The 16,698-nt window shown below is 30.4% G+C and overlaps 1 protein-coding gene across 1 annotated transcript in view; it reads right to left on the bottom strand.

The window, feature by feature from the left end:
- Positions 1-5: 5 nt before the first annotated feature.
- Positions 6-16,698, bottom strand: part of LOC113522945 (uncharacterized) — a 67,715-nt gene continuing 51,022 nt past the window's right edge. Inside the window, exons 2-3 of the mRNA XM_026908800.3 lie at positions 2,446-3,214; positions 6-1,622 (exon numbers count right to left, since the gene is read on the bottom strand). Of these exons, the coding sequence (XP_026764601.2) occupies positions 1,408-1,622; positions 2,446-3,214 (984 nt within the window). The 3' untranslated portion in view covers positions 6-1,407. The remainder of the gene's footprint in view (positions 1,623-2,445; positions 3,215-16,698) is intronic.

Here is a 16,698-nt window from a genome sequence, read left to right as displayed (position 1 = left end):
CTGATATACATGGTATTTATTTACATATATGATGACAATATACGTAATTTTATTATCATGAGAGTTAATAAAATACCTTTACTAAGTATAGACACAATAGGCGTGGAAGTAAAATGTCTATGGAACTTCGACTATAAATATATACGACAATAAGCATCATTATTTATATGCTGCAAATTGAAATAAAAATATCTAATATTCCACAGTCCAATACTTACGAATCTATATTTTTCTACTTATATATTATTATGTTGTATCATAATTAATTATTTGTATGATATCGTAAAAACAGTCGATACAAATATATGTCACAAATGTTCTACCACCAAACACACATTCGATAAATATGTTTGGTCATTATTATTGTACTATTCAGCTTAGTGAATAAATCCATCTACGGATTATTAGTAATTATTGACTTCTGACAGTCAATAATAAATTATTTAAAGTAATGGAGAAACAAAAAAATATTATTTTCTCAAACATGCTTGGAAATGAGAGCATTATTTTGACAATCTTCTTCGAGATAAATCAAAATTGCCGTACTGGCCAGATACATGCGGGCAGCGGCCGGCAAAAGTTGTATGAAAATCTGTATCTGTCGTGTTTTGCGGCCAGATAAATCACTATGTAAACTCATATCTGTCCTGTAGTTTAAAAATGGAATGACCTTATACTTCGAAACATGGCTACAAGGAGGTAACTAATAAAAGGTTTTATTTAAATTTCGAACTAGCTTGCAAATAGAAAGCTGTTTATTGAAAAAAAAAAACAAAGGAACATTATGGAGCGTGAAAAACTGTTATTGTTCGTTATTCGCTATTGAACTTAAAAAGTAAAATTATGTTTTTGATTTCCGCGCATTGTTTGAGAAAAGTATTATACAAGCCTTGGCCACAGTTAGGTATTGATGGACTCACGTATGTATGCCTCGGCTACGCCTCGGTCCACATTTGCACGTTCGTCCATCAATGCCTCAGTTGCTGGCCGCTGCTGTAATGTATGAACTGCTATATCTGTGAACTTTTAATTCACCTTTTTATTTAATTTTATCTTATTCTTTAAGTTTATTTTATTAATACGAGAAACAAGGATTTTATAATAAATTTATTGTTGCACATTATATATAATGTGTAAATAAGTAGGTCTTAGTAAACAGGGTCTCATACAATCTCCTAATTACCGATCTTACACACTTCACTTACACAAAGCAAGATTTATGAATATATCATTAACTGCAGACTTAAAGGCTTATGAACATGTTAGGAGTAAATAATGCTTAGATAAGGAACATAAATTTCAATAGAACAATGAAAATTTATTGAATCGATTTTTGTTTCTCCATTTCATTCATAAACATAAAAAATAATAAATTCAATCAGTGTTGTATAGGACTTAATAAGTAGGTTAACCCCATCTTAAAGGAGATCCAGGAGGTCGCATTAAAGTCGCTCTGGTTTCTGCTGATATGACCCCACTTCCACCATTATTTGGTAAACCGTAGAAGGAATGAATGTGCCGGCGATGATGCAGTTCATGTCCTTTGGGACTGAGACTTTGTAAACGGCTCCAAAGTGAAAATATTCTCTTTTTTACTGACCTTTTTCCATTTAAATCGTTTTCTGGAAAAAAATAATAAATTATATGAAAGTAATTGTGCTGTAGGATGTAATGGGAATAAATTAGATTATAGTCTTGACAGAAATAAATGAATGACCTTCTGTGATTTCTAGATAACTTAAAAAAATATTCAGTTTGAATAATAAGGAAACAGCTACTTAAACTGGTATTAATTTTGTAATTTTTCTATGTAATAATAGATACACTTTAAAATGCCGTTTCACTTTATTAAGCAACTGGAGCTTTTTGGATGCCAGCTTGGCCCTATCTTCTAGATGACCTTGGAACTCTACAGTGCGCGAGATATTAACACCGAGGATCCTATTACTTTTGGAGATGATAATTGATGTGTTTTCGAATTGCGGTCTTGATAAATCATTTTAATAATTCTTTTGTATCCATCCTCTCAAAATGGCCAAATTAATGCAACATTTCCTTTTGGATCTTTGTCACTACATCATCTTTCAGACCACACTTCTTTCTAATCGCTCTATTTCTCACTCTTTCTTTTAATGTAATACCACATATTTTAATGTAATACACTTCTCAAAACTCTCATCTTTACAGAATTTATCCTGATTTCATGCTTCTTCTGTCATGCCCACGATTTGCTTCCATACATGAGTATTGGTGTCAATACTCCTAGAATCTTTATATAATAACAAATTTTTAGATATTTCGGAACGAAGTACGGGAACATTACAATTATTTGATAATTTTCAAAAGTTATTGGACATTTTTCAATGCTTCTGATTGATTGTTTAAAAAGCGCTCTGCTAGCGAACTACTCTTGTATATTTAAGTAATAGATTTAATGTTTCCCACCTGTAAGTTCTTTTTCTGGTGATTCACTCAAGTTTTCTCGTTTTACTTTGACTGCATCCACAGAGGGGTTTAATTCATTAGCAAATATTTTTTCTTCTTCTTTTTTATCAATACTTGATGATGGTTCAGACAATATGGTGCTTATATCTTTAGATAAATCAATACTTTCTAATTTATTACTCAAACATGCTAAACGTATTTTAAGAATTAAAAAGGGGTTAGTAGTCGCTATAGCTGCATCATAAATATTTGGCTCATCACCGTTATTGTATATAAGAAATTCGTTGGTAGTTAAATCATTATTTCTATCAAGAAATTTCGGTTCAAGTTCATCCATATAGTCTGTGGTATCTTCAGGGTTTGAATTTCGTTTATCAATAATATTGTCATCATACAAATATTTATGAAGGCGATCTAATTGTCTCGGATAGTTGTGCCACTGTTCTTTTCGAAATCCTTTTCCATTATATCTGTTGTCCTTCTTTATGTTATTAAGATCATTTTCAACTCGATTATTATCCCATTCGTCATATTTAAGTTTACGAATTTTTGCATATTTATTATTTTCAGTTGTACCAATTGGTACATTATAAAATATATCATTCAGAATATTTCTAGTTTGAAATTTATTACTAAAGATATTGTCATTTTGGCTGTTTAAGTCAAATGGCTCTGTTTTTACTTCATATAAGGATATAATTGGAAGTACATTACTTGAAGAAAGCGCTATTATTGCGAGTAGTATAACAGGAACAAGAAATTGGCGCATCTGAAACAATAAGAAAGTTGTATTTATAAAAGAAAACTATCTGAAACTGATTGCAATAATAAAGTAGGTTGCTTAATATTTGAAATATTATGTTGATACTATAATTTCAAATTATGAAACTCTAACCTATACCAGTACACCTTTAATTCACATCAATGATTGTTTTCGTAATTAATTAACCAAAATAGATGCGTCTTTGTCTAAGACGGAATATTCAGATTAGTTAGTTCAATGAAGTTACGGGTACGTCATTGGGGTTGGCGATTTGCATATCTTCGCAGTGTAGTGTTAAGATAAAACTTTACTGTTTTATAGGGGCCTCTAAATAGATAACGAAACTTTTCCAGTCTTTTATATTAAAAAAAGTAATCAAGTTTTCAATTAGTCGAATAATAAACATCCACAATATAAAAAATACGTATGTGACAGAGAGAATTAAGTTATTGAATATAAAATGCAAATTTATTCATATAATACTATTTATTAAACTTTTATTTAATTATTGGGGTTTCCTATATTTCACTGAATGATGTATCTATGCTCAAATATTGTTTGAAATATAGAAAATAAAGGTCCAATTATTTATTTGGGAAAAGGTTTTATTGGGGTGTGTTGTATACACAAACCTTCGGTAAAAAAACTATGTAAAAGATAGCGAATTTTTTATCAAAATCTACTGCGTGGTTTAAAAGAAATAAGTGAAAAACAGACAGACATAGCTAGCGAAGTTGTTTTACTATTTCAAAAATTGCAGTAAGTCAGAATCACTTTTTTTAATGAATTATTATACTGCGTTATTAATATATACTGGTGGGGCACCAGTGAGGGATGATAGGTGACTATAAGGCAGGTCAGTTAGCCTACCGTGACGAATCTAACAGTAAATCAATCACGATGATTTCCAGGGGGAACCACGAGGAGGCCGATCTGACAGGGTATATTGCTAGCAATGAGGCTACTGATCCCCATTACTAACAATCCCTTCTCCACCCAATGTCACAACCACTGTTGCAGGTAGTTATTGATTGGTACGAAAAAGAAATTAAGAACATTATGTAAATTGACTTACTATCTATACTGTATGGTGGGGTGATATTGGAATGGAACTTTCCTGTGCAGTATAATGTGTATAACTCTTTTTGTGTCTCTTATTGTTTATGTGACATATTTAAGAAAAAATAATGAGAAGGGTCTTAATAAGAGCAATAGAAGACAAAATTAATAAATTTTAGAAATTCTGTTGTATTTTATTTTTCCCAGTTACAGCGCAAAAACTACTGTACCAAATTAGAGGCAATTTTCACAGTTGTATTCCTAAAGGTCTAATTTAAAATCTTGTGTATGTTTTAATGTGATACACTATTTAGAAGTCTGTTTTATTGTTTTTTTTTACGCCTGAAATTAACGTGTACAATGTAGGGGCGTAAAAAGCTAGTTACTAATAAATACATTTTATCTGACCAGACAATCTCTTAGTATTGTCACCTTACGTCTACTTTCGTATTGATGGATTGACCAATAAGTGTAAATAAGAATTATGATTCCGTGGAAAATGTGGATAAAGCCGAACCTACTGTGTATTTTGTAATATATTTATATAGACATCGTGATATAATTGTTTAGATGTAATATAATTTGATGACGTCAGCGTACATTTTTTTTAAAGGATATTGACATCGTTTATCTATGTGCTAATAATACTCAAACCAAAGATAAACTGTTAGTATTAAGTAACTATGTTTTGGTGCAAATTTCATTACTTGTGTTAAAAAAATATAAATTACAATAAAAAAATATTTGAGCAGGTAAGTTTCTTTTGTCTGAATGATTAATAAATTGTAGACGATATAATATGCAAACTCGAACGTTTTTTTATTGAAACGATTTACGTGTAAGTAATTCAATGATAATGTTAAAAGAAATTGTATAATAATTGAAAAAATAAATAAATGTTCAATGAAATTGTTGCAATATGACCTTTTAACAATTTTTCGCCAATGGAATGTTTAGTAATTGCAATGTTCGCCTGTCTATCAGTTTTTGGCCTAGATGTAAATATTTTTCATACAAATAATTTGTTTGAGTCTCGTCAATCATTTAAGACTAGTTTATCTTTGGTTTCTAATAATTATATAACGTGATTAAAGTAGAAACGTGAATTAGATAATTAATTGCCTTTTGGTTTTTGGATTACGTACCTTGCAAGGAAAAATGGAACCCTTATATGATCGCTTTGTTGTGTGTCTGTCTGTCCTACTGTCAAGACTATATTTCTCAGGATTGCGTAGAAATATTGTGCTGAAATTACCTAGGTAATATAAATACTCAAGTTTGCAATCCCTTGAAGCTGTCAAAAAATCTAACTTTTAAGTCAACACAGTCAGAAGATACGACCGTTTATATGTTTTAATATTTGTAAACATCTGTAGGGTATTTCCTATTTGCCTTGAAATCATGAAATTTGGTAAGATGCAATGTCGTAGAGTATAAGTAAAGGAAACAAAGGTACTTTCTGTCACAGCATTACTTTTTGCAAAGATGAGGACAATTAAAATTGGGATACCTACCCATTGGAATCTAATGATTCTACTAGTTTTCATAAAAAAATATGACTACTTTTTACTCGCGACTTCATCCGCGTGCCTGAGATATGTTAATTGACTGGAAATAAAAAGTAACTTATATGCTTCTCCATTCCAAATAGTAGCTGCATATATACTCGTATCTAATTTCATAACGATTTGTTAAACCGTTGTTAAGGTGGTACGAAACAACAAACAAACATACTCACTTTTAGATTAGTAATAAATATTACTAAGGCTATATGCCTTAATAGAGGAGAAACAGCCAATCCTGCTTCAAAGTTTCAATTATTGCAAGATTTATTAGTCATAAAAGAAAGTTATTATTGCGTAAGTTATTGTCTTTTTTGTTGTTGTTAGTAAGTAATACACGTTTTCAGCAGATATCGTACTTAGTGACGGGCCAGGAAGCAATAAAGGTTATTAATGGTTCTCTAAACCCTGAAGTGTCAGTAATTAACGAGTACCTACTACTTCTCGTTTGTGACGTATGCTACATAATTATTAGGTCATTATTCTCAGGCGTCAATGTTCGAATTAATATTAGCAAGAGTTTCATATTACTTTGAAGAATTTATTTGGTTACCTCTCGGTACTTTAAAGGCCAACTAAGGTTTTTTTATTATTAGGGGGACAAACGAGCAGACGGTCTACTTGATGGATAACAACTACCGTTGTGCATGAACATTTGAAATACGAGGGATTGCTTGTGTTGCCGCTTTTTTAAATGTTTGTAGGTACGTTTTTGAAATGCTCCATATAGTAGGTATCTATTGTAAGGGAAAAACTGAAGAAGGGAGCTCATTCTACAATATTGATGATCGAGGTAGAAACGAACGAGTTACACGGACAGTAGTAATGTGTCATGCATCCAAAAAATGTGTTAGTTTAATGTGCATCTAGTATTTGAGAAGAAGGATATAGTGTGCATTTTATTTGCGGTCACACTCTGTCCAAATACCTATTTAAATTTGTCTATAAATAATTTCGTCGTCCATATCGGCGTGCTTTAAAACATGAATAGTGAGCTTATTAGGTAATAGTGACTCGTTTCGGCTTTGTACGTGTTATAGAAAATAATACAGTCTATATTCCTCTCTGATAGTGTTGTTTACGAAAGATAAAAGAATTTTTAAAATCGGTAAAATAGTTTTTTTTTTATTTTATCCACTACAAACAAATATACAAATATAAAAACTTTTTGCTTAGAATGTTAAGATTTAATATTACTAAAAAAGTTATTACTGATTTTGTCAAAATTGAAGTTGACAAAATATTCTTTTTTGAGGTTACTATCTTACTTGTCTTCTTTGTTGAATATTTAATCCAGTTAGGTTTAGATATTAAAGAAAGAATATTGTTTTCCTGCATAAATTAATTTCTTAATGAGTTGTGTATAATTTTTAATCTATAGATTATTTTTAGCATACCTGTTTTAAGCTAGTTTCTCCAGGCATTTTCATTATCTACAAAATTCTATTCATAATTAATTTAACAATAGTTATCTATTTTAGATTTCTCTATAGTACTGATAATTAATAATTTCCGTATATTTAGTATAAATTAATTGAAATTATCTTTACTGATTTCATAGAATTTTATTACTTGCAAAGAAGAGAAAAGTTAAAAGTTCATACGTACTTTCATACAAAACAAGTATTTTGTTTCTTACATGAACACACACACACACACACACACATAAATATATAGATATCTACTGTTAAATTTCAACGTCGTGTAACATAACAAACTAAAGTTCCAGCTCAACCATCTAGATGAGTGGCGGTTTCCCACGATACATTTTTCATGGCACCTTCTTTCAGTCACATCATATTGGAATCAATTTCCAGTAGTAGTATTTCCAAACCGATACGATATTGTAACATTCAAGAAAAGAACGTGTCCTTTTTTAAAGGCCAGCAGTACACCTGCATTTCCTTAGGTGTGTTCATAGGAAGCGATAGTCAATTACTATCAGGTGAGCTCCAAGCTCATTTGCCACCTGTGTTATAAAAAATAAAATAAACAAACTCTCTTTTAAATTTATAATAATAACAAAGAATTAAGTATTTTGATTTAGATAGGTATAAAAGAGAAATATATACCTCTAAAATGTTTTAATCATTTAAAAATGACTGTGCCTTGTTATTTTGGAGAGACCGTAAAGCCATCTTCTGATAAGCCATGACAGAACCATTCGTGTACAACAATGGGGGTACAAGACCTTTGGCGCAAAAGGTCACCATCTCTATGATTAATAGTGTAGATATTAATTAATTTCTGATTTATCTTGGTCAAATTTTTTGGAAGTTTATTTAACTGATACGTGCAGTAGCTTAGACAAGTAATAAATACATGTTATTGGCTTCTGTAGATACATACTTGTATGTATTTGTTATGCTGGTTATACAAACTAATGCTCAGAACTCGTCATAGCTTTTCGTCGTAGTCGTCTTAGCGTCATAGTCACGATACAAATTTTGCTATGCGATCTTTCTGTGATTAGTACAACGCATCGCAAGTGTCTTCATATGTAAAACGACATAATGGTATGCAGGTACCAGCTACGGCGATACGGGAGGGAAAGGATTGTTAGTAATCAGGATTTAACAGCTTTATTGCTAGTAACATACTCTATTTTTTTTAAAGGGTGATAATGGAATGGTAACCCCGCCTGCGCTATCGGTATACGCTGACGGGACATCAGTGAAGGATGATAGGTGAGGATGAAGCAGGTCAGTTGGCTCATCGTGACGAATTCAACAACAATTGTTCACAATGGTTTCCAGGGGGAACCACGTGGAGGTCGACCTAATAGGGCACTTTGCTAGCAATGGGGCTGTCAAACTCCATTGCTAACAATCCCTTTCCCCACCAACATACTCTTTTAGGTCGACCTCCTCGTAGGGAACTACGATGGATACCATCTTGATTAATTCTTGTGGAATATTAAGAATTAGTCACGATAGGCTAATCGACGTGTTTTAATCTTCATCTATCATACCTTACTGGTGCCACACCAGCGTATGCCAATAGCGTAGGCAGGGTTAAAAAAATATAGATACGCTTGGATAGTTATTAAATGTAATTATTAATTTGTTTCTCAAAAAGACAACAGCTTTTATCACAACATTAATAAGATCGGACCAATACAGGAATAAATCTTATATTTATCTTAAAAGGAATTAGCAAAATCAAGCCAGAATAGGCGAATATCGCTTTACATATACACAACTCATAAAGAAATTCCTTGTTTTTGAGTAATTATTAACTTAGAAAATAAGTAAATAATGCAATAGATATACTAAAGTTAACTAAATATTTTCTATTAATATTTTGAACAAATTAATAACATTGTTAGGCATTCCTATAAGTAATATCTAAATATTGTTGAATATAAATATATTCAATAATTAATCCACTATTATAAAAGATGAGAGAATTTTCTAATACCAATAATGCCATACTTAAACTAAAAGTAAATCCGCTGATTCGCCTTTGAGAAATTTGGATAGTTCTTATCCCCATAGAAATTTCTAAAGATACGAATAGTAAACAACCATTCTTTTAATCGAGGAAAAATTTTTTAAGAAATTTGTTAGATATATTTTGCTGTTCTATTTGATCATCATTCGAATTATAGTTGTATTGTTATGCAACTTAGAACGGCAAACAAGCTGACGGTCCACCTGATGGAAAGTGGTAACCGTCGCCTATAGACATGAGCAGTATATATATATATATATATATATATATATATATATATATATATATATATATATATATATATATATATATATATATATATATATATATATATATATATATATATATATAATACATTGGCATTAATATAAAATATATTAGGAATTCAGCGCGATGGTTTTCAGGAGGAACCACGTAAAGGTCGACTTGACAGGATGAAAAGTCAGGTCAGTTATTCAATTAGAATTAAGAACGATGGTTTCCGGGGGAACCACGATGATGTCGACATGACAGGGTATATTGTTAGCAATGAAAAGAATGAAATGAAATGAATGGAATGAAGGGAAAAGGACGGATACGGGAAGGTCGAACGAATAGATGACGGTTACCTACCATACATATCAGGAGATTGTTAGCTTGATTGTCATTCCAAATAATATAAAAAGACATAAGAAATATTGTGGGCTAAGTATCTTTAAAAGGTAGACTATTAATAATACTATAAAATGACAGTTGAAAATGACTGCGACGATATTTGTTAGGTAAACAAATATGCATATATATACATACTTATGCGTCAATGCAAATATTCATTAAGGTTTATGTTCCAGAAAGTTTCCAATAGAATATTCGGGATCCTTCGTAAATATTTTTATCTGGGGCTATGCTCGCTTAACTCTGTCAATTTTGGTTCAGCTTTATTGCTCGGATACTTCTCGATCGTTACGCTTTATATATATTTTCATATAAGGCATTTATGTTGTAAAGGAACTTATTGTGACAATGTTTTCGTTACTTTCCAAATCTTGCGGTGTACGGATATTGTAATACGGGCGTGAGCGAAATGACTGTACGAAATTGGTAATGAGAGAGAAATATTGTTTTTAATAAAGAAATTTTAATATAAGAATAAGAAATGCAATATCCAAAAGTTAGATGATTTAGAATCAATAGTAATATAATTCTATTAATATAAGCGTGAAAGTTTGTAAAACTTTGAACGTTATTTCTGTTCAATCACGCTTAAACGACTAAACGCATTTGAATAAAATATGGTACATGGATGAATTATATTCTAATTTAACACTTATAATTATGGTTTATATTAAAACCAGCTGGCCGTTTTGGACTCCACACAAGTATACTAATGAAGAAAATAAGATCAACTTTTCTGATTTTTCTTTCATACAAAGTTTCTGATAATTACAAACACAACAAAAAAGGAACGAGCCAATTAGGTGCGACCATTTTGAAGAGATGCGAATGATGTAAGTGAGAGATACCACAGGAAACAGCTATTTTAAATATAAATAAAGAAATAAAACCAAAAATGTGCACTGTGTAAAATGGGGGTTCTCCAAAACTGTATCTACACTAATGCCTAATGAACACTTATGCAATACCAACTCCCTTAGTTTTGCATAAGTGTTCATTAGGCAACGTTGTATTCTTCATTAAGTGAACTGCCTGCTCGTTTACCTCTCATCTAATAAAAAAAAAAAATTATATACGTAAAATTACATGAAATTTTATGTACATTACACAGAACATATAAAATCCTTATTAACATACCGTGTAAAAGTAAGTTTGTTCTGTTATTTCTTTGCATTTTAATAGCTCAATGTCACAGATTAAATAATATGTTCAGTGATATAAAGTTTGGAATATCATGTAGTATTGCAGATGGCGAAGGATATAACCTTATTTTTATCTTTGTTACATGGACATAGTTGTGAATGTAGGTAGTTAGAAATAAGTAAAAAATATATTGTTTTAATATGGGTACATTATTAGTGTAAGAATTTTATTATAGACTTTTATAATTAAAACATATATTATTACAGTATTAACAATTTGGGACAGTTTTTGTGGTATTTAATTAAGTTGGGACTCCGTTATAACATGCGGCAGCCATTTGCGCTGTCCGTCCAGTGTCAAGTTTTAGACATGTAAATTATTTTTGCAGAATTAAAACGCAAAGTTAATATCAGAGCTAGGCTTTATGCGTTGCTTGTGAGTGACGTTGACAATTTGACCTTTCCATGAAAATACATCCTGTGGCAATTTCATGCAGTAGCAAGTAAAGCATTATGTTATGTATATATCTATGCCACAGGTAAAACAAAATTGCAGAAGTGTTACAGAAAATCGTAGTGTAAAATTTACATTTATTTAATCTTATAGTTAGTGAAAGTTAGCTAGAGTAGCAAGGAATTCAAATTGAGTTTTAAATTCGATGTTTATTTAATTACTAACTGTTTTCCGTGGCTTCGCTCCCGTGAAACTTTGGCAAAGAAAAAATTTTTTGTTGCAAAGTAAAATCTACTTGTTAGCATACAATTTCGTGTTCTACATCCAAATCTTTCCAATTTAATGTATCAGTATTCCTCACTCTCTGTAGGTGTGTACGTGTGTGTGTTTCTGTATTTATGATTGAAATTGTTGTTATAAAGGTATTCTGTGGCACAAAATATACCTGTTATCAATTTATGCTACGTAAAATTTAATTTAATTTAGTACTGTATAGCCTTTTCATAATCATCTTTTGTGTTCATTGAATTACTGATTTATGTACTACGAGTTCGGCCAAGAAGATAACATGAAAGGGAAAATTACCAGTAAATCACCTATAATTTTTCATTTGGAGTTTGAGTTTAAAGTTTCTAGTTTTGTTAATTATAGAAAGTTAAATGAACGTACGATCACGTCATTAAGTTATTACGTTTATAATAAAGAAAGAGGAAAAATAAATAAAGAACGAAGGAAAGTAGTGACCACATATAGGTTAATACGAGTACTGTGTAAAACGACACTTCAATAGACGAAGCATTGACTATAATGTATACTGCAGAGAGTTTGTGAATGCAGGCTGTTCCGTTTTATGTACGTTGATATGTTTACGATTTGTCATATTATAAAAGAGAAAATGAGATTGTTTGTTTGATTGATTGTTGAGAGGTAACAAACACCTCTTAACGCTTTAATAGAATTCATAACTTTAGCTTATCGAAGTATAGCAACGTCGCTATTATCTGTAAATTTTGAAAATCAATTTAAGAAATTTTAGTATTTTCGACTGATTATCTAAAACAAATTCTGCTAGCTACTTAATATGTTATATAATATTCTTATTGTGTTGTCACTTAAAATTTGCACTTTAGTTTGAAATCTGAATGTTGATTATGGTATAACAATCTGGTAATAATAATATTAATGGTATTACCAGATTATTATATTTAATACAATTATTCAATTAATTACAACGTAGAAATGCTGCAAGTGTTATGGGGACCTTTGGGTTGGGTACGGATCATAAATATTATTTTGACTAATTATTAATTTAATTTATTTTTTATGAATACATTATAGATTTCATTAATTAATAGATTTTTGATTTGTACTACTATTGAAACTTTTCAAGTCTAAGTCTACTTAGACTCTTATGTCTGGTTCAAGTTAATCGTTTTATTTGCGTTTTTATTAGTTTATATTTAAAGAGATTATAGTCATTTTAATACAAACTGATATAATATAATTTATTATTTTGCTTTGCGGTATTTATTTAACCAATCACAACAAGCAATCATGACTCTTGTGAAACGGAAATAAGGGAAATAAATAAAAAATATTATTGTGGGCGATTGTTTTTATTTAAACAGTCAACCATAGTGATATAAAACAGCTATTTTCTGTTATTTTGGGATCACTACTAATAAGAGTTTGGTAAACAATGTTTAGGATGGTTCGTGGTTTATTACTTCGTCCGTATATTCCTGTAACTGCTAGCTGATTCGGCTTCCGCTTAGTCGTTATACAGTTGTTATCATATGTAGTAGTTACGTACAAAAATGTAGATATATCGTTGGATTTAATGGTAGTTTTTACGGGGTTTATCCAAATTGAAATCGAGATATATACATATTCATTCGAATTTAGTCGAGCATATTAGAACCCAACGTAGCAGGAGTGTACCTACTACTGTCATTTGGTGTAATCGGATTTGTTGTGTTTTCCATCACTTTAGAGTTAGTTCCAAACTTACTCGTAGCAGAACCGAACTTGCGAACTTTGAGGTCTAAGCCTGGGTAGTGAGACTGGGGCACGACTATTATATTATTTGAATGAATGAATGAGTATACTTTATTTGCATTAAACAATATAGGAAATAAGCAAGACAATTAATAAATATAACGAAACAATTGTATAAGTACAGTAAGGCGGATTTTTTTTTTATTTATTATGAATTATAAGAATTATTTATAAGTTTTGTAAGTTTATTTATTAACTCTCGTTGTAAAAAGAAGTAGTAAAGGATAGTAAAGGAAGAAGAAGTAATAAGTTGAACCTGTCTATCTGTGTATCTGTCTGTGGCATTATAGTTCTCAAAGAGCTAGACCGATTTAGATGTGTTTTTTGTTTGAAAGCTGATGTGATCGAGATGTTTCTTTGCTATAATTTATGAATATATGTTCAGGCGTTTGAAGATTATAAGAAGATTTTTAGTTGACGAAGGGAATACGCCAACTTCTACAAGTCCGAATTGTTTAAAAGGGGGTACCGTTACTTCGATGGTATTTCTTTGAGCTGATTTTGCAGCATAAAGGATATCCAACTCCTCAGTCACTTACAGCAAATATATCGTGTTTAAGCTCATTACAATGATCTCAATAACTTGATCTTAAATAATGATCGACCTAACATTGGAATAAGAAATAGTTGATAATATCAGTATTAGCAGTGTGTGCATTTTCAATTTATTTAGCGGTCTCTCAATGCGATGAAATTTAAATCGCAAATTATTACTAATTAAGTATTTTTAAAAGATAAAAGACTTAAACTTTTAAAAGAAGAGTTTAAAATAGATTTTTGTGTTGGGGTTTTTTAAAATATTAATGTTTTTATTTGTAAGTGAAGTAGGATTTCAAGTATTAATAGTTTTTTTAAACACGGAGACGACGAGACTAATATGTATCCAAAATTACTAAATAATCACCATTTTTTCACATAAGAACGTCACCGTTTATTTTTAGGAGATGTATTAGAATTAATATTGCTTAAAGGTTCTTGTGTTTAATAAATATACGATCTTAAATTATGATATTCATCTAGTCCCTTACAAATAAATAACTTTTAATGATATTTTATTTTAGTATTACTGAATTGTAGTAAGCGAAATTATTATGATTATTTTTAACAATTATTATTTTTTTAATATATTAATATTTAAAAAATAATAAACTACATTATAAAAAAAATATTATTCTATATTTACAAGATTTAAATCAGTCAATCGATGAAAATGAATAAAATATAAATCCATTTAATACAGATAAACATAAATTATCATGGTTTCAGAGAACCAAATATTATAATATATTTCTATGAAGAAATGTGTTTTATCATTGTGCTATGAAAGTTAATACTCTGTCTAGTAACTTTTTTTTATACAACTTAGAATGGCAAACAAGCTGACGGCCCACCTAATGGAAAGCGGTAACCGTCACCACTTTGTTAAGATATTGTCATATATTTTAAAGTTTCACTATAACGAAACTCGGCCTGATATATATTAATTTAACCAATTAATAGCTCATTAAACCAGAAAAAAATGTGGTCAAGACTATAATTCCTAATAGAATCGTCAGAGCCACCATTGTGGGAGTGTAATCTAAATAATGAGGTATATTAACTATTTTAATATTTTACAAATATTAAAATTAAAAAAATATATTGTTTATATTCTCATGCAAAATGTCAGCATAGGGGTTTACCTTAAACTTTAAGTTCGACAGAACAGTCGAACTGTATATTATCTTGCTGCACAGCCCTATTCATATAGGAGTAGTAAAAATCTGGTATTTGGCTTGGTATAAAAAATTACGACATCTGCGACGGAGCTCTCTATGAAAGTTTTATAGACAGACTCGTAACTGACCATAGATATGGACTTCAATACATGTAACAACTGTATGTAATTAGCCTGACAATATTTAGCACTATATTAGGCTTAGTGGAATCAAATCGACTCAGACTGCATTTAAATTCAGAATTTCTTATTAATTTTCCTTAGAAATATGTAGAGAATTTATAAATGTAAACGGTGTTTTAAAAAGAGTTTAGTATATAGATCCTCTTTCGTTTGTCATTAATAAATAGCTTTTGTAATATAAAAGCAAGTAACATGGTTATATTCTGCGCGTTGCAGCACGGTGCGGTTGACAGCTGACATTAAGCCATTTTTAGATTGAAAGAATAACTGTGATTTTTAGAGCAATTAATTTAATAATTTGTAATTGAAAAGCTTTTATCCGCGACTTCGCTCGCGTGGCCGCGACATGGTTATTGACCGGGATAAAAATCAGCCTATGTCTTTCACCATCTCATACAGCACGCGTATCCCAAATTTCATACCGACTGGTTAAGCAGTTAAGACGCTATTAAGTCACAAACAAACAAAGTCACTTTCACATTTTTTATATTATTAAGGATACTTTCTCCTATTTGAATGTTTTCATGAATCTGTAAGTCACGTTGTAGCATTTTTATTCTATGAAGTTGGCTTTCTTGGCGATCTTGTACCTTCTTGGCGTATATTTATGACACAGATTAACGAATAAATAATATTGACTAAACTAGTTACCTACCCCAGTTTCGCGAAGGTGGGTATTACATTACATTATATATAAACTTTTCGTAAAAAATATTTAAGTATTAGCGCAACTTGTGTCAAAATCGTGAAGAAATAAGCAAAGGAACAGACCTAGTTTGGATGACAATATTGTTTTATACTAGATACTAAAAGATAATAAGTATTCTTTCAAATAAAGGTCATTTAACTTTCGTAATAGAGAAATGAAGTGGAATTAAATATATATTTAAGTAGTTTTTGCCCGCTAATTCGTACGGTTGTATTTTAGAATAATAATAATTTATTCATAATCAACATATCTTGGAATACCAAAAAAATATACGGTTTCTAGATGGCGAAACAAGATAAAATATGTACCAGTTTTTAAGGTACATCTTTAGGAATATGAGTGTGAAAACCGTATCGAATTGGGTGCAGTACTTTTTGCGTGATACCCGAACAAATATACAGATGTACAGACAAAATTCCTAAATATTATTTATTGTTTTGTCTGATATCTCTTTATATCTATTTCTTTTCAAATACTTCTCACATGCAAACATCGCCTG

The sequence above is a fragment of the Galleria mellonella genome, unplaced genomic scaffold (genome assembly GCF_026898425.1).
Source record: "Galleria mellonella isolate WM207_F2 unplaced genomic scaffold, CSIRO_AGI_GalMel_v1 utg38, whole genome shotgun sequence".
NCBI classification, from domain to species: domain Eukaryota; kingdom Metazoa; phylum Arthropoda; class Insecta; order Lepidoptera; family Pyralidae; genus Galleria; species Galleria mellonella.
The sequence above is the reverse complement of the archived record's forward strand: the minus strand, read 5'-3'. Positions and strand labels throughout refer to the sequence as shown.